Source organism: Sander lucioperca, chromosome 13 (genome assembly GCF_008315115.2).
Source record: "Sander lucioperca isolate FBNREF2018 chromosome 13, SLUC_FBN_1.2, whole genome shotgun sequence".
In the NCBI taxonomy this organism is placed as follows: Eukaryota; Metazoa; Chordata; class Actinopteri; order Perciformes; family Percidae; genus Sander; species Sander lucioperca.
The window spans coordinates 18,608,340-18,632,285 of record NC_050185.1 but is presented as its reverse complement, the minus strand read 5'-3'; the positions used below and the strand labels follow the sequence as shown (position 1 = coordinate 18,632,285).

The 23,946-nt window shown below is 40.9% G+C and overlaps 2 protein-coding genes across 3 annotated transcripts in view; one reads left to right on the top strand and one right to left on the bottom strand.

Moving 5' to 3' along the window:
- The window catches only part of ublcp1 (ubiquitin-like domain containing CTD phosphatase 1), a 21,362-nt gene extending 19,375 nt beyond the window's left edge, over positions 1 to 1,987 (bottom strand). The window contains exon 1 of the mRNA XM_031280554.2: positions 1,969 to 1,987. The gene's annotated coding sequence lies outside the window, so the exon portion shown is untranslated. The remainder of the gene's footprint in view (positions 1 to 1,968) is intronic.
- LOC116036906 (RING finger protein 145) lies at positions 1,206 to 23,946 on the top strand. 2 transcript variants are annotated; one of them, XM_035991071.1, is made up of 13 exons: positions 1,206 to 1,408; positions 8,428 to 8,680; positions 11,639 to 11,747; positions 15,108 to 15,199; positions 16,112 to 16,347; positions 16,509 to 16,684; positions 16,833 to 16,973; positions 17,079 to 17,261; positions 17,478 to 17,625; positions 17,911 to 18,033; positions 18,156 to 18,389; positions 18,596 to 18,903; positions 23,889 to 23,946. In XM_035991071.1, exons 2-13 carry the CDS (start codon positions 8,497 to 8,499, stop codon positions 23,929 to 23,931), a joined length of 1,977 nt encoding a protein of 658 aa, XP_035846964.1. In that variant the 5' UTR covers positions 1,206 to 1,408; positions 8,428 to 8,496; the 3' UTR covers positions 23,932 to 23,946. The 2 variants fall into 2 exon arrangements, with proteins under 2 accessions (XP_035846964.1, XP_031136410.1); XM_031280550.2 differs by lacking the exon at positions 23,889 to 23,946 and having other exon boundaries at positions 18,596 to 23,011.

The following is a 23,946-nucleotide window of genomic DNA, read 5'->3' as shown; positions in this document are numbered from 1 at the left end:
ACAGAAGGGTCTCAGTCTGGATGGTCTGGCTGCTCAAATCGATTTTCAAAGTGTCTCTTTTGTCCTTATGTAGCCGAGGGTTATAAATTGTGCCTATAGCCTACTCATGCAGATATTAAAATAAAAATACATAGGCTCTGTACTCCAAACCAGTGTGAACCAAGACAGCCTTTATTTACTTCCACATTGTCAACTTTAGTGGCCAGGCTAACAATAGCCACGCGTTAGCTAAGGCTAATAGGCTATTAACTTGGGTTACACCGGCAAGGATAGGCCTATATGAATTTACTTTACTTGTTGTTTGTCACTGACAGTGGCCTACCACTTCCACCTGTTGTTAGGAAGCAGTGCTGGTGGAACACAACATTAGCATACGCTGTAGTGAGAGGCATAAGCCGCCAGGGGATCAGTTAATGCTACTGTTCTGATATATATGTGCAATGCAATAAAAGTTCAACAAGCCTGCGTGTTATTAAATCTGTAATACTTTTTTATCATAAGTGCTGCATTAAATGTGGATGATATTTTGCAATATGTTACAGTTAGTTGATTGATTGATTGATTGATTAATGCATTATCCAAAAAGCCTAGGCCTACAGCTTTTTAATGACACAAAACCTTAATGTAGCCTAGCTTTTTGTGTAGTATAGTAGTTTTAACAATAGACTTGTTTTAACTTAATGGTTGATATTTATGTAACATTTCAAATGAATCACAATGTGATGTGATTGGAGAATGATTAAATTAGCTTAGTTTTTTTTTAATCTTTTACTTGGTATGAAGTGGAAATGTTCTCATGATTTATGATTATATCTTTAGTGTAGCTACATTGCCACATTTCTCAGTTTTAGCATATAACATATTTTAGCAGCAAACTATCAAAACAGTCAAACTGAGAAGCGCTTCAGCACCAGTGACGTTTGAAGCTTCGGACGCCAGTCACGTGGTATTCCTTAGTACAAGCAGAGAGGATCTTTGGTATAATTAAAGATCCTATGCAAAAATCCTTCTATATCGTCTCTGGTACAAGCTCCGACCCGACTCAAAATTTATTAAACCTTATTTTTGCAGTCTATGATTGAAAAAGTGCGCTTCACAGAAGTAAAACAAGCTTCGGTAGCATCTGCCCAAACTCTATTTCCCAGTGTTGGGTCTATAACAAGTACGGGGCCAAAAGGTTTAATGGGATAGACTATGTTGCGCATGCCCAGTACATGCATCTCGGTACTTCGGGGTAATGGCTGTGCTAGGTGGGACAAGCGGATCGACCGCATCTTTTGAGTGTGAGGCTCTTCCATCGAGAGGACCATTTTAACTCAGGCGGTGCCGAGTTAAAATGGTCGATATCCGACCCGAAAAGCATCCCGAAACAGCTGTAAATATTGTGAACATCGTCCTTTAGCTAAATGTAAGTTCTCTTTTTTCTTATTAGTCTGGCCTGGGGCTAACGTTAGCTCAGGATCAACCAGTCTGCTTGCTAAGCTAACTGGGAAAACAGTTAGTGCTAATCTTCAAAATGTTTTAGCTAACGTTATCTGCTTTTGTGTGAGTGTGTGTTGACTCTGTGTGTCTAAAGTGGTAGCGTAAAAACCAGGCTAATGCCCCGGGTATATATATTTTTTTCGCGTTGAAATTAGCTTTGTTGTTGACAGTAACGTTAGCTAACTGACAGCGATGCTAACTGACTACGTTAGCTTGAATTATTGGCACTGTGCCTGCTGCCTGCTCGATGCAGCTCATCATCTCTATACAGCACGTACGATGGTATAGCTTAAGCTATATTACCACCTTGACACTTTCACTTCATTTACTTCACCTTTCTATATTATACTGCCACATACAAACCAGTCTAGTTAGCAAAGTGTTGCAGTCGTTTGCGGCGTAACGTTAGCTAATAGTTTTTTTTCTTCGACGGAGGGGTTACTAGAGTTCATGGCGTAACGTTACCATTATTTATGCAGCACTTACTCATCCATAACGTCTGTAGTGCCGATGTTTCAGTAAAGCGAGGCATGATATAAACACAACAATTTAGTCAAATCCAACCACACAATGCCCTGTAGCTGTTCATGGATTACTTTAGGAAGGATAAAAAAAAAAACACAGTGGTAGACGGTCGCGTTATATAAACTCGGATTCTGCGAAGTGATCTCTTCTCTGGCCAGTAGTAGTCGTGGTGAAGTCAGAGTTATGTAAGTTATCAGGGTCCTCCTGTCCCGGGATGCAGCAATATGAATGGATGGAAACTGCATTGGCAACTTTGGAGTAGTCCCAGGCATCATGGTCAAACTTTAGTCTGATGTGAAACAACGCGTGTTATACAACAAGTAGATCCGACCAGGCAATCTGATTGGTCATCTAGACTAGACATTTAGAACGTGCTTAAATCAGCATGATAGCACACCAGGTTCATCACACAACGATATATTATATATATTACTTCACCATTTCCATGTCAACATTCCAAAGTCAAATCAAAAACGGTTTTGTTAAACATTTGTATTCATGAAAATCACGAACCACAGTGGAATACACAGAAGCTCTCCAACTAATTTTATATAAAGTGATTTATCGGATTGAATTAGTTAGTTTTATTATACAATGCTGTGGATTTATTGGAATGTTTGGTTATACAACAATTAGATCCGACCAGGCAATCTGATTGGTTAACTGGAGATTCAGAACATGCCTTAAATCTACATTATAGCACACCATCCTCATCACTAAAATATAATCTATATCTTGACGTTCCGCTTCTGGGATTGCCCCGTTGCCGTCGGATAATCTGCTGGATTTCACTCATTTAGGCCGGATATCCGTTGTTTTGGGCTTCCTTTGTGTTGGCATTTTAAACTCTGGTCGATTTCTGAGGACTATGGTTAACTTTTTCTCAGTTCTCTGCAGGTTAAATCCAGACAGCTAGCTAGACTATCTGTCCAATCTGAGTTTTCTGTTGCATGACTAAAACAACTTTTAAACGTACACATGTTCCACCAAAACAAGTTCCTTCCGAGCCTATTTTGCAGCGGCACCGCAGCTTTTCTCCAGTGCTTAGCACCGCCCAAGACAATTGTGATTGGTTTAAAGAAATGCCAATAAACCAGAGCATATTTTCCTCCCATCCCCGAATGTTATGTTTGAATAACATAAGCTGTGCCAGTGAGTCGGTGACACTGCGCTATGTTAAAAATAGCCTACATGTGAAGTTTGCAGGCATAGTAGCTAATGATCTATCATTGACAAATCTATTTTGTTTTTCAGCAGATATCTTAGGACTAGAAATCCTCTGTTGTTTTTTCTTTAGTGATGTGTACCACAAGAACCAAGGGCTTAAAGTATTCCGGCACGGTGCCCAATCTCCGGCATGGACATGGGATTTGTTTTTGATGCGCTGGGTTTAACCAATCATCGAACTTCCACCTACCAATGAAACAAGTTCTAGCCAATCAGATGCAAAATAGGGCGGTTCTTTGCCGAAAAGTGAGAGTGCGGTGTGGTCTCCGTGGTAGACGGAGACCGCACTTAGTCGCAGCTAAAAAAATGGAGACAAAGTTTATCAAACTTGGAGCATGTAGATACAGCTTTAGTTGAGAAAGGATTTAAAACAAATGGTGCTGGGCATGAATAGAGGACAAGAGGAAAAGGGTGGAGACGGGAAGCTGTTTAGCACTTGGTGTCTCAAATTGAGGGAGCCGGGTGCTTGCTTCTGCAGCACCCGGAGGCGTTGAACGGCAGAGCCCACAACGTTGAATGTTGTGATTTACTAAATGGAATGATTCATTCATTGTTATTTCCCTCCTGCCCTGACTTTAGCCTGAATACCTATTCTGCACATTCCTATATTGCCATAATGTTAGAATAACAATTTAAAAAACCTCATCAAGTTTTTTTTTTTTGGTGTTTTTGACAAAAAACATCCCCCTTTATTTGGCAGGAGCAGCGCTAATTAACGTTGAGCACATTGAGACAATAAATGGGACAGAGAAACTAATTTGCACACAAATGATCACTTATAGTCACTTATAATCCCACTAAGGTATGTAGGCCCACAGGATTCATCATTTGCAGTGTTTCGGCTAGTAACTGCAGTGTAATTTAGTAGGTGAAAGGAAGTTAAATAGAAATGCTATCTTTTGTATGAAAATAAGCAATACAATTATGTTTATCTTGGCTGATGACTCTTACACTATAAAAGAGGATTACACAGTTTGCATGTTCTGCTGCATTGCAGATTGCAAAGCGCACCTGACTACAGGAGCCATTTAGCTCAGACTTGCAGAGTACACAGTTGGTGCCGCCCAAACGAACCGCACCAAGGGGGTAAACTAACTCAAGTGAGATTCAACCGAACTAAATGAGGCAGGTGTGAAAGCCCCCTAAAATTATCCCAGTCAGGATCCAGTTTGAGTTCAGTAGGTAAGGAATTCCACATGTTGATCCCGCAAAAATAAAAAGCTGTTTGTCCGAATAAGGATTTACACAAGGGCACCTTACAATTCACGGATGCTCCACGTGTTACTTATCCCGAAGCCCTGGGTGGAACCACAAGGCCACAGAGCACCTGGGGAGCCTGGTTATGTAGGCATTCATAGATACGTTTAAGATTTGCAAATTTAATAAAATGATCAAAACCTAATATCTATTTCTTAAGAACATGGCAATGATGTGACCATAGCGGCTTCCTGTCTAAAATGTAAGTGTTGTTAAAAAAAAAAAAAAATTATAATAATATATATATATATATATATATATATATATATATATATATATATATATATATATATATATATATATATATACATACATACATACATACATACATACATACATACATACATACATACATACATACATACATACATACATATACACCAATTTTAAAAAACAAAAAGAAATGAAAACATTACACATTACGGCACAAATCTTTTTATTTACTTTTCAGCTCCTGCTACGTGAGCCCCCGTGTCTGTGCGTAACGTAGAGTTTTTCCTGCATCCTAGAAGTGTAACGTCAGACAGCCATTCCCCAGCAATATTAGATCTTAGTAGAAGCATGCTGCATACTTAATGGCTCACTAACGCTGATGAGATTTATTCCTTGGGTATTAAAATTGGGCATTGAATGACGAGGCATTTTTCGATACTCGATACTGGCAATATAGAGGTGGTGTCTAAAAAGTATTGAATTCGGTACCCAGCCTTATACGTTAATAAGCCTTTGTTTGATTTACTGTATATAATCTCACTTCGGGAACTGGAACAACCATAGAAATAAAAAAAATGGATTAATTCACTCCATTTTATTTCTATGGCAACAAAGTTTTGGCAATCCTGGAGTCTTGGCAATTACATCGTACCAGCTGTTTTCCCAGGATTGTGTTTCCTATATGCCTTAGTGAGCAGCAGAGAGGAATGTCACTACCCGATGTGAGTCGAGTACAGATGTGAGTTGCGCATGCTCAGATTTACGGTTTACGGCATAATGCCAAGGGATCCAGATCCGGCAAACGTTTAGCTATCTCTGATTGTTTGATTGCTAACGTTAGCTCAAAACGCCATTTAAGTGACAGCCTTTGTTGTGTTTGATTGCTAACTTGTAGCCAGCAGTGAACGAACTTCGTTATGTAGGTCAATTTTTATTGTATTGACATTACAGAAGTCTCTGGTTAGCAGGTTCTTGTAGGCTACTTCAGCCTCTAATCTAGAACTGACATCAGGAATCAGGCCGTGAAAATGTGATGCCTTACGCTAAATAATAAATTACTGCTATGTAATGTACCTATCTCATTATTCTTTGGCTAACAGCAAAACAGATCTGCGTGAAATCGTCATTGTCGCAAATTGACGCATGTGCAACTCACATCTGCACTCGACTCTCATCAGGTAGTGACAAGGAACATGGCGGGAAGGAAGAAAGTCAACAAACCAACTGAGTTGTATCTGTAAATGTATGTCAGCAGTCTTTGGTTTTGTTGACTGCCCAACCTGAATGATCCACCTTGCACGGACACAAAAAACATTGGGGAAGGAGCAAGGTAGCATTTTGTGAATTTGTTACAGGTGATCATTTCAACAGCATACTTGAAATCATAATTTGGGTTTCAGCACCAATTTGTAATACCAAGTCTTAAATTAACAGTGACATATCTGACATGAGTGGGTTAGTGTCAGTTTAGGTGAGAAAATCCTGAGTATTCCCTAATCATGTATTTTTTTTATGGGTGTAACTGTCACCATTACATCACTTCTTGAAACATATTTGTGAATCAGTGTATCGTAGAGGTGTGACTAGATTCTCGAGATATCGCAGTGAGACACGGCAATGCCGCTTAAGCAGACACAAGTGAGGTTTACTTTTCAAAACTTAGATATCGTCTTAGATTTTGGATATCGTAAAATCATAATATATTAAGTGTTGTCTTTTTACTGGTTTTGAAGGCTGCATTACAGTAAAGTGATTTAGTAAAGAGTAAAGTTTTCTGAGCTTAGCAGACTGTTCTGTTCTATTATTTGCCTTTACACAATGTGTCATTAAATCAACATTTCTGAGGATTATTTATCAAAAATCTCATTGTGTAAATAATATTTTGTGAAAGCACCAATTGTCAATCCTACAATATCGTTGCAATATCGACATCAAGGAATTTAGTCTATCAATAAGAATATCGTGAAATTTGATTTTCTCCAGATTTCCCAGCCCTACTTCACGCAGACAGCGTTTGCTGCAATATAATATAATGGCGAGATCGCTGTGCAATTGATGTTACACTTCAGAGACATACAGGCGCCACAGTGTTCTCTGCCCTGGTGCCTGACTGACAGGCACAAGACAAAAGCGTTCATAAGCACCGGTGAACAAGTCAATTTAAAGTGTTTTACATAAAACATGAAAGAGCAATTAAAAACGGTCATAAAATAAATATACCAATACAAGAATAGAAGTTATAGTTCAGTGTAAGAAAGGAATACTTTTTTGTTAATAGGTTGTAGGGACGGGTTTGGGAGGAGAAAGGGGCGCCGCAGTTATTAGGTCTGAAGAGGTTAGTTATACAGGAGAGAAGCCATTTGAGTTTGTGGCAAAACCTTTCACAATGCTCATTTTTCATTTTGTGACTTTAGATTGAATAGAAGACTATTTTTCCAGTCGGTGTTTCCTCTATGTTGAAATTTCTGCCGCCACGGTATCAGAAATAGGACAGACGCACAACAGGGTTTCCGCTATGTACATGTAGCAGCGGCGCACCGCCGCTCCTTCAGCTGTTTATGAAAAGTCATAAAGTTGGAATTACACGACTCTGCAGAGCCGTCTGCTCTCAAGCGAACTGTCATCTGCTCTCTCTTCCCTTTAGGGTGAGCAACTGGAACAGTGACAGGACGTCATCACTCGCGAAGTCCTGGCAACCAAATAAACAACAGGGCGAGTACACTTCCTGGCAAAGTGACAAACAGCGACGAAAGCCGCGACATGAAATCCGCACTCACGGTGGTCCCGTGAAATATGACAGCTACAGTTTATTGGAAAATAGCATTGTGGACACTGAAGTTGATGAATTTACTGTTTATCAGACCCCAGATGAGACAAGAAGCTAACGTTAGCGAACGCTGCGGTCCCTATGCCTCTGACTACCCGCTGCAGGAGAATGCTGTATTCCTCTGACACGCTGTATTAACGTTACTGTTTTAAAACCGTTTTCCAGGTTAGTGGGGGTGCATACCGCTCAAAACCAACATGAAAAACGTAGCTAGTAATGTTCACTCAGTGTTTTGTTTTGTTGTTAAACTGTGTGTAAAATGAGTGGTGATGTTAAATCATCGGTTTTAGGTAACGGCACCCTACGGTACCGTCTATTTGCTGGATGGTTTCAAGGTAGCGGTCGGTAGCTAACATTAGCAGAAAGCCCGTTGACAGCGACGTTATTGTTCATATTTTGGCACAATGTTTCTGACTGTAGTAGTGGTCATAGTGACTGAAAGTGAGATGCTAAAAAGAAACTACACGCTGTTTTCAGGTAACGTCACTTTTTGACCTCCCACCTCCGCTGCTGAAAAAAATTCTAGAGGAAACACTACCCACCTGTCAGATGCAGAGAAATGTTGGCTGTTTCTGGGTAGTTTATGTTCACTGCCAGCCACAATACAATTTTACTATTAAGACAAAAAATACTTTTGGGTCACAGACTAGTTAACAGCTGGTGTGTTTTACATGCACTTTACTGTTGCTTGTGGATGAAAAAGCTGTTTTTTGAGTGTTTATCTCTCCTGTTTTCTTCTGCACTTTAATCTGTCTCTCTCTATCTCCCCGTGACCTCTCTTCATTCCCCACCCCAGTCCTCCTTTGCTGCTGGTTAGCTTTCATCTTTCTCCTCATTTCTTGCTGTCATTCTGTGTAACGGTTTCCTATTTTGTGCATGTCCCTCTTTCTCTGCAGTACACCCACTGTTAACATCCAGTCTTAGTGGTCAGTTCCGCCTGCCGGTCAGAGGTTTACGCTGAGGCCATGGCTGTGAAGGACCGCGTAGAGGCGGTACTCAATGTGGGACTGCGTGTTCCAAGCATCATGCTGCTGGATGTCCTGTACCGCTGGGATGTCAGCTCCTTCTTCCAGAAGATACAGCGCTCCAGCCTCTCCAACAACCCCCTGTTCCAGTACAAATACCTGGCACTCTACCTGCACTACGTGGGTCAGTGTTGGTGTCTCACACACACACACACACACACACACACACACACACACACACACACACACACACACACACACACACACACACACACACACACACACACAGCCTGTTCCGCTACAAATACATTCCTCCTGTATTAACACTTCTTAGAGGATTAGTGTAAAGCAAACACATTACACAAATGCTTTGCGCTGTCAGCACTACATAGCATTTTACACATTTGATAATGTAACACATGTATAAAGAGCTGTAGCCATTGTTGGTAAAATGTTTTAAAAAAAGATAAATACCAGAAACCAGTTTTCCTCCTTCAGCTGTGTGGTTCTTGCCCCAGCAGTGGCATTCTGTCAGTGTCAGCGGTGCCAGTCAGAATTAGTTTGAAACTACCAAACGGAAGCAAAAGATTTAGTTGGAGCAAGAAAACAGAAAAATAACAAAGAAAAAGGCTTTCTAAGAATGCCAACCTTCATCAACACTGAACTGTTATCTTGTTTTTCTCTGTTTGGTTGGCCAATTCCCCATGCACTTAAGTTCATTTTCACCTGCCAGTGAAAAGCTAGAGAGAATAATGTAAGTGGGAGTTAACACCATTCCCCCTGGATACCTAGTAAAAAGAATTGCTAATGCAGTAACAAGGACGTGATCCCTCACTGGCTTCCCACCAACATACACTAACCAAAGCATCCACTCAAAACAGAGGCACCACTGTCCGGAGTTGAATGCTGGGTATTTGAACAGTGTCTGTGATAGTGGGGCTAGTATTTGCCTACATTTCAGTAAAATTAATTTATAAAATAATCAAGTCTGTATCTTTTAAGCAGTACAGTTGAGCTACAATACACACAATATATGTAGTAATAGTGGACATCTCATTTTTGGTTCACCACAGTTCTTCCTTGTGTGACAGTGCATTCATCCACTAAATTTGACAAAAGTCCATAACTGATTGACTTACTCGCTGACAGTGAAGACAGACAAGCTGGCAAAAACATAACCTCAGTGGTAAAGGTAGTGAAGTGATGGACACATTCCCCAAGTGCGGTGAAACGTGGCATTGAAAACACTCTTCCTAGCTGGGTCTCTGGATCTAACTGGATGGTTCAGTTTTCTGATAAGTAATTGCCACTTAAATGTTGATTAGCAAATATGTTTACAAGTGTAGTGTTAGTCTTTCTCAGCTGCTGTTAATCATGTGGTCCAAGTAATGACACACCCTTTTAGCAACCTCCTTTTGAGACCATCCCAGAACATACTACCCAGAAAAGCCCCTTGAGTCAGATTGCCACAGAGCCAATCATAAGCCGCTTTCCAACCGGAGGGATTTTTGCACTTCCTAGAACATAAAATTCCTAGAACCCTTTTTTTCTCGTGTTCCGACTGGACCAATTTGGGGATTTTTAAGTCCCTCTGGCCGCAGTTCCTGTAACTCTTTCAGCTCCTACTTCAGGGCAGGGTCTTTTCCCTTTTCAGCATATGAACCTAGGTGAACGAGGGTCGGATTTCCGGTACAGACAGACCAACAATGGGACAATTTTAACAATTTTCGCCATCTTATTCATCACTAATTTCACTTCTGACAACGTTTTAGGCGAGAAATTAACTGTTTAGATTTCGAATATAGGCAGTCTTGCGAAAATTGATGCCGAATTGACAATTTGCTTCAAAGCTTTCGGAGTTGAGAAGCTCCATGAAGTGAGGCGACAGGCAGCAGGCGCCTGCCCCGGCCGCTAGCTCGTCGCTCGGCCATGACTGGCTCAGAGACCTCGCGGTAAGATGGAGGTCTCTCAGACCGGTCTCGTAAATAAGAGGCTTTTATTTCGCCGTTGACGGTTCGTTAGTTTAAATATCACAACACATGTCCATCATAAGATTAACGGGAACCTGTGGTTAACTGTCTTTTCGGATACAAGCGTGTCCTGCGGCTCGCCGGCTGTCACACACACAAACACACACAAACACACACACACACACACACACACACACACACACACACACACACACACACACACACGTCCACAGCGCAGCAGGCAGAGGCGGGGGAGAGAGAGATATCCGTTTCTCTTCGGGAGACTTGTTTAAATTATGACAACTATGCTATATACATTAGATTTAGTATTTAGTTCATACTTTTTTTGGTGTATTTGTTTTCTGATTTTAACGCTATAAAGATTGTGCTTGCTTCACTCCTTTACCCCTCCTACCAGTCCCTATGGCCACTTCGCCAGTGCGAATGCAATTGGAAAAAAACAGTTTTGAAAAACAGAAGTGGACTTTTCCTATAACTACCTTCCTGTAACTACTTGGTCGGAAAGCGGCTATAAAGACATAAAACAAGGTCTCTGCATTACAGGGAGCCAGTCAGATGTATTTTTGTATTTTCAGTGACACGGGAGCACTGAAAGACGGTAACAGTCATGTCAGGGTGAAGTGGACTCCGCAAAGTATAATGGTTAGACTGTGGTTTAACCTAGCTAAAAGAAAACAGACAAGCGCAGTGTTGAGTTTTCTGTGTGTTTTTATATGTCTGTGTTTGTGTGTGTGCTGTCAGACTTGGCTGCAGTTTGTTAATGAGCCAATAGGCTTGGTATGTGCTGATGAGTGCTTTGGGTGGACAGGCAGAATAATAGGGGGAGAGAGGCAGTAAACCCGAAGTAACTGTTGCTATGCACTGAGGAGTTGTTTGGGGGTCAGGGCTTTAGGAAGTAGACTGTTGTGCAATAAGCCTGTTGGCAGAAGTGACTGTTTGATTGGCTGTCAAAAATAGCTCCCTGCAATTACATAATAAACTTCTGTCACACACATGCTAAGTATTATCACTTTTGTGTTGAAAACGGAAATCAACAGAGATGCCTTCATAATGCATGTATTGCTACTTTTTACTTTATGCTGTTTTTGTTGATTGTCTCTTACCAGTTGTGTGTGCGTGTGTGGTCTGTATGTGTCTGCTATTGACTACAGGTTACATCCTGAGTTTGGTGCTCCTGACTCTGCCTCGTCAGCACCTGGTTAAACTCTACCTATATGTCCTAACGGCTCTGCTGTTGTTTGCTGGTCACCAAGTCTCAAGGTACACACACACACACACACACACACACACACACACACACACACACACACACACACACTTCCACATCCACTAGTAGACATGATAAGATGCAATATCCCGAGTTCTGTTACTCTGGTGAATGCCTTCAATAATAGAGAATGTTTGTGTGATGGCACCTGGTGCCCATGTTATTTCCATAACTGATGTATTCTTGTACAGTGACATTAGAAGAAGGGCCCCGTTTCAGAAAGCAGGTTTAGTGAAAACCCTGAGTTTGATAACCCTGAGATGAGATCAAACCTGAGAGAGAGAGAGAGGTGTAACTCCAGCCCGTTTCAGAAAGAGAGGTAACTTAACCTCAGAGTCAGTTACTATGGTAACAGCCTGTGAACCTAACCTGGTCAGGAGTAGGTTTTCTTCAATAAACCTCGAGTCTTCTCCCTCTGACACAGCGCGCTTTCATTTCCTCATTCATTCATTCAGTCTGTATCAGGCGCATTTTAGCGCAGTTTGTTATCTGCATGAATTATTAAAAAAAAAAAAAAAGGGTTGGTTTATTAACTGTGTTAGGCAGACTATAAAACTTTTTTTTTTTTTTCTCAAAACATGGCATTTCCTTTTGTTGACGATCCGTTGAGGAAGAAGCTGTATTACTTCGCAGGGAGTTAAACACAAGGATGCACCGATCCGACTTTTTCAGTACCGATACCTGGGCTTTGTGTATCTGTCGATACCCGATACCGATCCGATACCGTTGTTGAATTAATAATAAACTGTATACCTTCCACCTTATCCCTTCCTTCCACCATGGGGAAGAGGTACCAGACTTTCCTAACTAAACATTACTTTCCTAACCAAGACAAAATAACATAGATGTAATAAATTAAAAAAACAATTGTAATAGAATGTAATCAAACTTCTTAAAATAAATTTAAATAAATAAAATGTAGCAGTAGAAACAAAATGGTGTCAAACATACAATAGTAATCAAACAGTTGCCAAACTTTGTAAACATGTAAAAAAAAAAAATTGAATTCTTATTTGTTATTAAAAAAACAAAAACAATTGTGCATTCAAATCTAGTATTGTATTTTTCAGTACTACCACCACCCCTCGAAACATTTACTTTGCAGACATAGCAAACAGCCGATGAACTAGTTAGCATGGCAAACGTGAAATATCTCCAAACAGCCGACTCTTTGGCTCGCTCCATGTTGCTTAACGGTTAACTCAACTCTTCCAGCATGCGACACACGTGCTGCTGACGAATGACGTTGGATGTGCTGCGACGGAGAAAAAGAAAAGGAAAAAAACTGGATCAGCCCGTGGATCTGTTAATTTTTCCGATCCCCGATCCAGTTATTTTGTCAATATCGGGGCCGATATCTGATCTTAATATCGGATCGGTGCACCCCTAGTTAAACATACGTCGGGAGGTGATGTTGAGGCCCCGACTATAGATGCATTTTCATTTCCAGATACTAGCCTCCCTATTTGAGCGGTATCGTTTTTCTTCCCAGTCTATCAGTTATGTAGCCTACATAACCTTATCCGTCCTCATATCACTAACGTCACCCATCGTGGACATGCTCTTACATCCCAGCAGATTATTTGTGTCGCATTACGGTTTTTTTTGCAAACGTCAGTTTTCTTTACATTGGTGATCCGGAGCATATTAGTAAAGCCACTGTATAGCAAAGTCAACGTATTTAAACGTTTTTGTAGTGTTCCCTGGACACAAACCAGTACAAGCCATTAAAAAGGAGTTCCACAGTATTTCAGGTGAATGATGTAAACCCTTTGAAATAAAAGATTATGAATTATAATTCTGTTAATGGCACTGCAGCCTCAGAATGGGATTAGTAGGCCTTTTTCGCCTGCAGGACTGCACCTAAATGAAATAGATTATAGGTTCAATATCATTTCAACAGTAATAAAATACTTATGATTAAATATGAAATTAATACATTATATTGGAACTTTTAACAATTTTTTGCAATTTTTAACGAAATACATTTTCAAACTTGCTGTATGTGCGCATGAGTATTTGTGCTGACCAGTTTGTTTGTGGTTGTTATCATGGTGAATCGTAGTATCATGGCTCCATTCATGCTGCCTTTTTATAGTGGTGGTGCACGCGCTTAACTCTGAGTCAACCTACTCTGAGTTGATTGAACCAACTGGAATCGGCTGTTCTGGAACCAAAAACTCAGAGTTCAGGGTTAGACTCAGACTTTGTTAAACCTCCTTCCTGAAACGGGCCCCAGGTGGTTATATTCTGTCAGATATACAAAAATCATGTATGCCATACTGGCAGTTATAATGGCTTGTTGTCACTATAAGATTTGCAAGGGCACCATAGCCTTGAGTGACTGCACGGTATAATATACTATACTCAGCAAAAAAAGAAACGTCCTGTCACTTTCAACTGCTTTTATATTTTAAGCAAACTTAACATATGCAAATATTTGCATGAACATTAAAAGATTTAACAACTAAGACATAAACTGAACAATTTCCACAGACATGTGACTAACAGAAATGGAATAATGTGTCCCTGAACAAAGGGGGCGTCAAAATCAAAAGTAGCCCTCAGTATCTGGTGTGGCCACCAGCTGCATTAAGTACTGCAGTGCATCTCCTCCTCATGTACTGCACCAGACTGGCCACTTCTTGCGGTTGTTGTTGCCATCCTGTACCTGTCCCGCAGGTGTGATATTCGGATGTACCGATCCTATGCAGGTGTTGTTACACGTGGTCTGCCACTGTGAGGACGATCCGCTGTGCTTCCTGTCTCCCTGTAGTGCTGTCTTAGGCGTCTCACAGTAGGGACATTGCAGTGTATTGCCCTGGCCACATCTGCTGTCCTCAAGCCTCCTTGCACCATGCCTAAGGCATGTTCATGCAGATTAAGCAGGGACCCTGGGCATCTTTCTTTTGGTGTTTTTCAGAGTCAGTAGAAAGGTCTCTTTACTTTCCTAATTTTCTTTTAACTGACCTTAATTGCCTACCGCCCTTAAGCTGTTATTGTCTTTTCGACTGTTCAACAGGTGCATGTTCATTAATTGTTTATGGTTCATTGAACAAGCATGGAAAACGTTGTTTAAACCCTTTACAATGAAGATCTCTAAAGTTATTTGGATTTTTACAAAAGTATCTTTAAATTACAGTGTCCTGAAAAAGGGGTGTTTCTTTTTTTGCTGAGTTTATATCTTTTTCAAGGCCTTTACCCACAAAATATATTAATAGCTAGTGTGACTTTAACCTTGTGCTAGTTGAGATGATGGCTCGAAATCCTTGTGTTGAGCTATAGATCAGTGTTTAATAATAAGTCACAATAGATTTCCCTGTGAATTAAGCATTTTGACCTCTCTCTGTCAGGGATTATGTCCGCAGTGAACTGGAGTCTGGCTATGAAGGATCTGTCTACCTGGAACCTCTCTCCATGAACAGATTCACCACTGCACTCATAAGTATAATATTACAAATGAAATATTACAAATGAATGCATTGAGACACTTGTACAGTATACATGACAAGACATGGATGTATCATGCACAAACCAAAACATAGGCAGGTGGATGTAGTTCTGCAGCTCCTTTCTGAGCTCACAGGATACCCTTTTTTCCCTCTCCTTCGTGGTTGCCCATGCACCTGGAAAGTCTAGAAAGGTATCGAAAAAGAATGACCGATCTTCTGTCAATTGTAGTTCTGCAATATACTGACTAAATTTAAACCCAAGGCTCTGCGACGGTGAAAATCCATCCTTCATAAGGAAGGCACTTAACACATACTGGAATTACAGCTCTGTAAGATGTTTGTGCCTCAATCTTTCTGTAGAGGAAGCCGTAGTAAAAGATAAGCATCTGTAGGGTTTTTTTTATACACTATTGCTAAAAATTGCTTTGCTAGATTTAAAAAAAGCATCCATTTAAGGTCACATCACTTGGTCGCTGTTGGCGTAAATCTTAATGATCAGGTCACTCCTACCCCTAGTACTGTAAAAGCTAGTCCATGTTGAAATGCAATATGTTACAAGTTGCTATGCTCCTGGGTCTATAGGACCTGGTTTCATCTTACTGGAGAGTAGATATGGAGTCTTTTGTGCTATAAATGGACCATAATGAGTGCTGAGTGAGATTTTACTGCACAGTGAAAGCACGAGAAAGCGAAAATTACATGGTTACAGTGACAAAGATATACAGATTATTATATACTTTTATTGTTGTATGTTGTGTTTGAATGTGCCTGACCACAAATGAAGTTCAAAATTAATTTCATTGAATTGATGCAGAAAGAGGGGGAGATTAAAGCTACTAAATAGGAAAGTGGTTTGTGTGTACGTGCATCTTCTTTCAGGTTGATCTTCTTTCATCTTCCTTCAGGTCAGCTGGTGGTGTGTACGCTATGTTCCTGTGTGATGCAGACCAAGAGGATTTGGCTTTTCTCTGCTCACCTCCTCCCTCTGGTGGCCAGACTGTGTCTTATCCCACTGGAGACCATTGTCTTCATCAATAAGTTCTCCATGATCTTCACAGGCCTGGAGGTCATTTACTTCCTGGCTTCTAACTTGTTGGTACCATACAACCTTGCCAAGACTGCCTACAGGGAGCTGGCTCAGGTAATAAACTAGTTATGTGGCCTAATGTTGTCGGCTTTTTCAGGTTATTACTGCATTTCAGCCATAGTGGTCCTGAGAGATTTGCTCACGTAATATGAATGTTATTCTGTCTTTTGTCCCAATTACCTCCATCTCTCCTCTTCTCTGTCTCTGTCCCCCAGGTGGTGGAAGTGTATGGGCTGCTAGCTTTGGGTATGTCTCTATGGAACCAGCTGGTCCTTCCAGTTCTCTTTATGTGTTTCTGGCTACTGCTGTTCGCATTACAGATCTACTCCTACTTCAGCACCAGAGACCAGCCTACCTCAAGGGAGAGGCTCCTTTTCCTCTTTCTTACCAGGTAGGCCCTGCCACTGGTTAGACTAGTGTTTTGTATATCAGCAGGTTATTGTGGACTTACTTGGAGTATAACATGTCAGGTTTGTTTTTATTTGCCCTGTCTCGTAACTATTATTTACGCCTTCTATCTCCTCCCTCCATGTCTTCAGTATAGCAGAATGTTGTAGTACACCGTACTCCCTGCTGGGTCTGGTTTTCACCGTCTCCTTCATTGCTCTGGGAGTTCTCACACTCTGCAAGTTCTACCTGCAAGGTTACAGAGCCTTTATGAATGACAACACTATGCACAGGTCAGTCAGTGCATATGTCTGTGTGTGGGTACATTGAGGGTGTCTGTTAGTAAGTGGCTATACTTTTAATCACTTTGCATGTTTGTTTCCTGTCTGTCTGTGCAGGGGGATGACAGAAGGCATCACCCTGCTGATCCTCGCTGTCCAGACTGGCCTCATTGAGCTTCAAGTCATCCACCGAGCCTTCCTCCTCTCCATCATCCTCTTCATTGTTGTTGCTTCCATCCTGCAGTCCATGCTGGAGATAGCTGACCCCATAGTCCTGGCCCTGGGAGCATCAAGAGACAAGTTAAATACGTTTACCGTACAACTTCTTTTATTTTATTTTTTTTTTTTTGTGTAGATTTTTTTTAATTTTTTTTTTATAATTTTATATTAAAGGTCAAAACTAGTTGATAATTATTTATTATTACCGCAACGAGGAAAGTACCCTGACCTAACCAAGTTGGTACAGATGAAGCTGATCGACTTCTCTTTTGCTCCCTCCTCTGTCTGTCCTTTTAGGAGTTTGTGGAAGCACTTCAGAGCGGTGTCTCTGTGTCTGTTCCTGCTGATTTTCCCAGCCTACATGGCCTATATGATCTGTCAGTTCTTCCACATGGACTTCTGGCTACTCATCATCATCTCCTCCTCCATCCTCACATCACTGCAGGTGACGCACAACTAGACACACACACAGAGCATACTCATGCTATTAAAAGTACTCATACACCTCTCTGACCGTTTTTTATTTGTTTGAATGTTTTAGGAAATTAAAGCACGATAGATTTAATTGCACTTAATTTGTCTCAATTTAAAGAGACAGAACATACTTGAAATCTTGTCTCTAAAACACTCCTGTTTTACCCACTGCACCCAAAGATCCTTAAGCATCTGTACCGGTGATTATTGAATTGTAATACATCAAAATGCTGAGACACTCCTCTGTCACCCCTAGGTCCTCGGCACTCTGCTGATCTACATTCTCTTCATGGTGGAGGAGTTTCGAAAGGCTCCAGTAGAGAACATGGATGAAGTTATCTACTGTGTCAACGGGACATACAGATTGCTGGAGTTCCTGGTGAGTGTCACACATGCACACACAGTATACAGAAACAAGAGGGAGCAGTGTTGACATACAATAATGCTTTTATGGCATTGACATATCGCTACCTCACCGTTGCTGATTTCCTCCCCTGCCAGGTCGCAGTATGTGTGGTGTGCTACGGCGTGTCAGAGACGGTATTTGGGGAGTGGAGTGTGATGGGAAGCACCATCATCCTGGTCCACTCGTATTATAACGTCTGGCTCAGAGCCCAGCTAGGTTGGCAGAGCTTCCTGCTCAGGAGAGATGCTGTAAACAAGATCAAAAGCCTCCCCACAGCCAGCAACACACAGCTGGAACAGTACAATGACATCTGCGCTATCTGCTACCAGGTATGATCTGCTTATGTGTGTTTATCTAAAGAGAGTACATGGCCAAGAATTAATGTCATGCTTCAAGTTTAAAGCTTGGCTAATGTGAAATTTAATTTGATACATGCTAACAAAGAGCGGTTTTGAAAAAAGTGGTTTTGAAACAAATTAAATGTCAAAGGAAACCTAACAAAACCACCTGTGTGTTTTGTGCTTTTTCCATCCAGGACATGAACAGTGCTGTGATCACTCCATGCAGTCATTTCTTCCACGCTGGCTGTCTGAAGAAATGGCTTTATGTCCAGGAAACATGCCCCCTCTGTCACTCGCAACTCAAGAGCCAATCACCAACCACTACTGTCCCCAACCAAGACGTCCCTGCAGCCAATCAGAACCCTGCAGGGCAGGAAGAAGCCCCAGCCAATAAGAAGCAGAAAGATGACACTCTTCCAGATGATGGAAAGGAGGGGGGGCCAGGAGAACAGCAGGGAGATAATGGACCTGCCATGTCAGCTGGAGAAACCTCCTCCTCCTCTGGTGTGCCCTCTACTCCCCAGCATCTGGCCAGGACTTCGTCGTTGTCTGCTTCTCCTTCCCCACTTGTGACTGAATCTCAGAACCAGTCGCTTACAGATCATCCTTCTTCGTCTTCCTCAGACACAATGGACATGCCCCCCTCTCTCATATCTCTCTCCCGCTCTTCCTCCTCACAGCCACTGGCCCAGGCAGAGATAACCCTTGTTGAACCTGAGCCCACCCCTCAGATAAACCCAGGCTTCCTACTGGACAGCCAGGAGTCATCTAGTGGTCCATCATCACAGCTTGACCAGCCCACTTACCCTTCTGAGGAACAATCGCCTCCTCCTTGCAGCCTCTGAGCCCCATCGTAACACACACGACATACGTGCATGCACATGTAAACACACAATCTAAATAATCTAAAATCTGCCTATATTCTACTTGTCCAGCAGTTGGCTATCCCATCATGTTAGAAATTCAACTCCAAACCTCTCCATACCCATTTTGAGAGAAAAAAATACAAAACAATCTCTAAGCAGATCTTCATTACTGGGCATCAAATAAATACTGATTATTCCAACTTCACAAAATATTGCCATTTTTCAGGCAATTGTCTTGGAACAGTTCACCTAAATGTGTTTCCATGCTGAGTTTAACTTTCATGCCAGCAATGATTTCATTTCCCATTCAACACAAAAAAGGGAAAGCAGTAATCTCATCTCAAAACTAATTAGTAGTTCTACATGATGTCCACGAAATGTGAAATTCTGAATGAAACTGAAGTACCACAACACTTCTAGCTTTTGACATTGATATCTATGATGACATTTCTAAAATCCTGCTTATGTCCTTCTCGTTTCATGTGATGGTCGCTTCCATCATGCCTTTGGTTGTGCCGCTTCACTCTAATTGTCGTACATTTCATAGTATTTGGGTTCTCTTTAGTCCTGTATGTGCCATGGTCTAATGACGAATGGGTCAGAGGTTTAGAGAGCCTTGATAGGCTAGCGAAAACTGGTAGTTGCATTTCAAACAAAGTCATAGCATTTCATATGGTTCACAACATCTCAAGTCTACAGATTTCTCCATTGGTTTTGATAAAGATGTTTGGTTTTCACTGTTAGATGACAGTAGTTATGTGTATTAGTGAATACATTAAGCATTAACAGAGACTGAATGTTGTTTCTTGAGGCCATCACGTGACCTGAAGCCTGGTGCTAAGCAGAGGATACATGGTGTGGTCTATTGAAGTGTTACAGTGTGAACAAATCAAAGGGTTCACATGGAAAAACTAATTAATTGTCAAGCTTTCTCTATTGTACTGCTTTGAATCAAACTTGTTTGGCTGGTCCCAGCAAAAACAGTTCTACTCCTCATCGCCAAACTTTTCTATTACTGTTAAAGATGTTATTTTTAAGACAATTTTTACATTACTGCTTTAATGGACAGCCCGCAGTGCAGACTGGCTAAAAACAAGGGAGCGAAAGACAGACAGACAGAGGGAGATAACATGTCACAGAGGCCACAGTTGGTATTGGAACCTTCAGCATTGTGAGAATGTGGAGTGTAAATTAGCCCACAGAGCAGGCAAGGAGCCCAACATCTGTTGTTGTTGGCTTTACTTCATTCATGGTACTCATCCGCACTCATTTTCCTGAGCTCAGCTGATTTACAAACCCATTCAACCAGTCACATTTAACCAGTCCATCCCAAATTTGCCATCGAGCCAGCGATTGTTGAGACTCTTTCATGGCAGGAGCCAATCACCTTGCTCCCTCCAGCTCCTTTTTATAAACCGATCACATCAAGCACCTTTTGTTTTCTAAGACCATCATTATCCTCGTGCTGCTCAGTCACTTCACTCTATGAAATGTTATTACCAGCAAATTGAGCCGTTTGATAGGAAAGACTTTTGTTTTACACATGCCAACACTTCTGTGTTGGCTCCACCACTTTGCAAATGGGGAGAAATGTGTGTGTTGAAGAGTCAGTGCTTATTGAAAGACTAAAACTTGAGAATGCTGAGTCTTGATGCACGCTTGTATGTAGAGCTTGCACGCTGCCACTGTTACCATAGCATTTATTTGTTTGTCTCCAATGTGCTCTAACCTTGCTACCAATTTTATTTCTGCCATTTTTTATTTTGTTTTGGGGGTGGGGGGGGGGGGGTTGCATTTGCACTAATGTCATTTATACTAGCAACGCTCCAAAGCTGTTCTGTGGCTGTGAGCAACCAAATACCTTCTGATGTGTTTGTGTACGAGGAAACAGCCCAATCTCTTTGTTTGTAATGTGTATATATACATGTTGCTCTGTATGGCATCTATATTAAACCAGGCGAGTGTTGATATATAAATAAGATCAGGGCTTGGTTTCTCCAAAGCTTCCTAGTGGTTTGGTGTTCTTTGTTACTTTACATGCCTGTGAACAAAGACAAACTTTTGGCTAAGAAGCTTTCGGGGTAACCAAGCCTTCTGATCTGCGAGACCAGCCAGTGTTGCTGATTCTCCTGTCTGTATGACGCGTCCTTAAGCTGATGTGATCACTCTGGTGCCCTCTACTGTTAGGAGTGGGATCAGCATGGCGCAGAAGGACTGGGGATGCACTAGTTAACCCTCAACCGTATTACTTACTACCACTATTACTAAAGGTCTTATTACTATGAATGACTTTATTGTTGACATTGGAAAGCGTTGGCCACAGGGCTGAGAATGAATACATAATGTAGGATCAAACCTGGCCAACGCTGTATAACTGTTTATTTTTTTTAAGAGATGAAATTGAGAGTTTGATGTATTTTGCACATGTTCCTCTGACAGGTGAACATAAGGACTTTCTGTATTTTTGAAAATCTCATTCTCATTTTATTATCAGCTCCATTTCTTAAGACTTTGATGTAAAACAAAGTACTACAAATGGTTACAAAGATTAAAACAGCCTCATACACTTGAGTTTTTACTGTGGAGCATTTGACTGTGTGTCCAGCAGAGAGATCACCTGTTCAACAATATGTCACGTGCTCCACAAGATGAGAACTGTTATTGGCAACTGTATGTGAATTTGCATTGCAGTATTAAGTGATAAATAACTGGCAGAGAAGCCTGTCAGCTGTTGATTCCTGACGTATTTGCTCAGTTTATACTCCATGTTGGAGAAATTGCGGTTGTTGCGGTCACTCTCCAGGCTTTGATCTGTGACATATCTTTTCATACGGTCTAAGACAGTTTAACATCAAATGTTTTAAGGCAATCATAGATCAATATTTAGTATGACTTAACAACTTATTCATCTGATAACCATAGGAAGTGTATGGATGCTATGGCAAAACAAAGCTTGTAAATCTTTAAATGCAGTATTTGCATTTGAATGCATCTCTAAGATTTCAGCTGTGGGATTGACTGCATGTAAACTGCAAGTTGTCTGTGAGCTATTGTGCCAAACAAATACATGAACCCTTCACTGCTGCTCCACACATTGAGCAGCATTAATTTGACATAGTAGTTCCCCCTGTCAGCTGTGAGCTTGGTGTGTTTCTAAAACATTCTAAAACGGTACATTTGCCATCAATCCATGTCAGTTAACACAAATTATACTTTACAATTGCTCTTGATTGACTTGCTGGTTAAATAGCACTATGAAAAAGCCAATGTGTCCTACATGTCCAGTATTTCTTAATACTGAAACAGTTCATGTATATTAATTTAAAATTGCTTCCATTGAGTTTGATGGAGTAACCAGGAGGAATATAAACAGGCTACAGCCCATTTGATAGCTGAAGTCAATCTCCAATCTGAAATCCAGATGTTTCTTATTCTCAATCGCAATATATCGCAATACTTTGCAAAATCATTACTCTATAACACTGAAAATGTAAGCAAATATCGCAATGGAATCTATAGCTGCCACAAAGCACTCGGACCACGTTTCTCTTCATGAAGGCGTTACAGATGATACATGACAGGTTTTTTTCCACACACACATTTAGGGACCTGCTCTCTATGACTGAATGCCAGTTGTGTTCGGTTATAACTCTTCACAGTTGGTTTTGGACTTTATGTCTGGCATTGCCTTGGTTATTTTACAAAAATTGAATGTCAAAAATAAATGAACCATCCCACTCTGGACTCAGCCTTGATCTATTTTTTTTTTATTTCGATTTACAATATGTTATGGACTTGCATGCACGTGTAATAGTGCAGTACATAGCACTTTTGTAGACATGGGAAGTAGTATTAGTCTTAGTAGTAGCAGGCCTAGTATTTAAATTTAAGTGTTTAATACTATAAAACCATACATATACAGTTACTCAAATATGGATCACTGTTCATTTTAGAAGTTGGAAGCATTATAATATTTAGCAGCAGATTTACACCATATTAATAAGTAGAAGAACTTTGTGCTGAAATGGTTCATCATCACAGAGACACATAAAAATATGAATATCACCATGCAAACATCTTTGTTTTATTCGTTTGGTATTTTATTATTTCAGGTTTGGGCTGGTGGTCTATCAGTGCGCGTGTAGTTGGACAGGTCAGACACATGATGGCGCTGTTGTGTCGTTTTTAGACTGAGTGAAAGGTAATCCAGGACACACACACACACACACACACACACACACACACACACACACACACACACACACACACACACACGACTATTTCTGTAACAGTATGCAACTCACTGCACAACATTGAGTTTATAGTGGTTCTATAGCGTGTTTCTCTTTAATCTTCCATGTTCTTGTTGTTTAAGGGTCTACTTTGGCGGTGTGTGCATGTTTCTGTATTGTTAGGATCCTTAATTATGCTTTCTTAATATTTCTTATAACTTAATCTCGCAACAATTAGCCTGTGTGTTAACAGATGGGTCTGTATGCATGTAGATTAAAGGATATGATGTTTAATTCAGCTTTAAAGTGACCTTTTTATACTAATGGTATCTGTACACTTGGGTATTCTTAACAGCCTCTTATGATATAAAAACCCTGTAGGATCTTAGCTCCACCTCTGGTGTTCAGTCTGACCTGATGGGACTTAAATGAAGAAATCTTTCAGGG

What these genes read in the sequence shown, in the direction of transcription:
- LOC116036906 (XM_031280550.2), top strand. Translation starts at nt 8,497, where the DNA reads ATGGCTGTGAAGGACCGCGTAGAGGCGGTACTCAATGTGGGACTGCGT. An exon ending in GCTGGTCACCAAGTCTCAAG is followed by an intron (nt 11,748 to 15,107) that starts GTACACACACAC and finishes TCTCTCTGTCAG; the next exon opens with GGATTATGTCCGCAGTGAAC. An exon ending in AATGACAACACTATGCACAG is followed by an intron (nt 16,974 to 17,078) that starts GTCAGTCAGTGC and finishes CTGTCTGTGCAG; the next exon opens with GGGGATGACAGAAGGCATCA.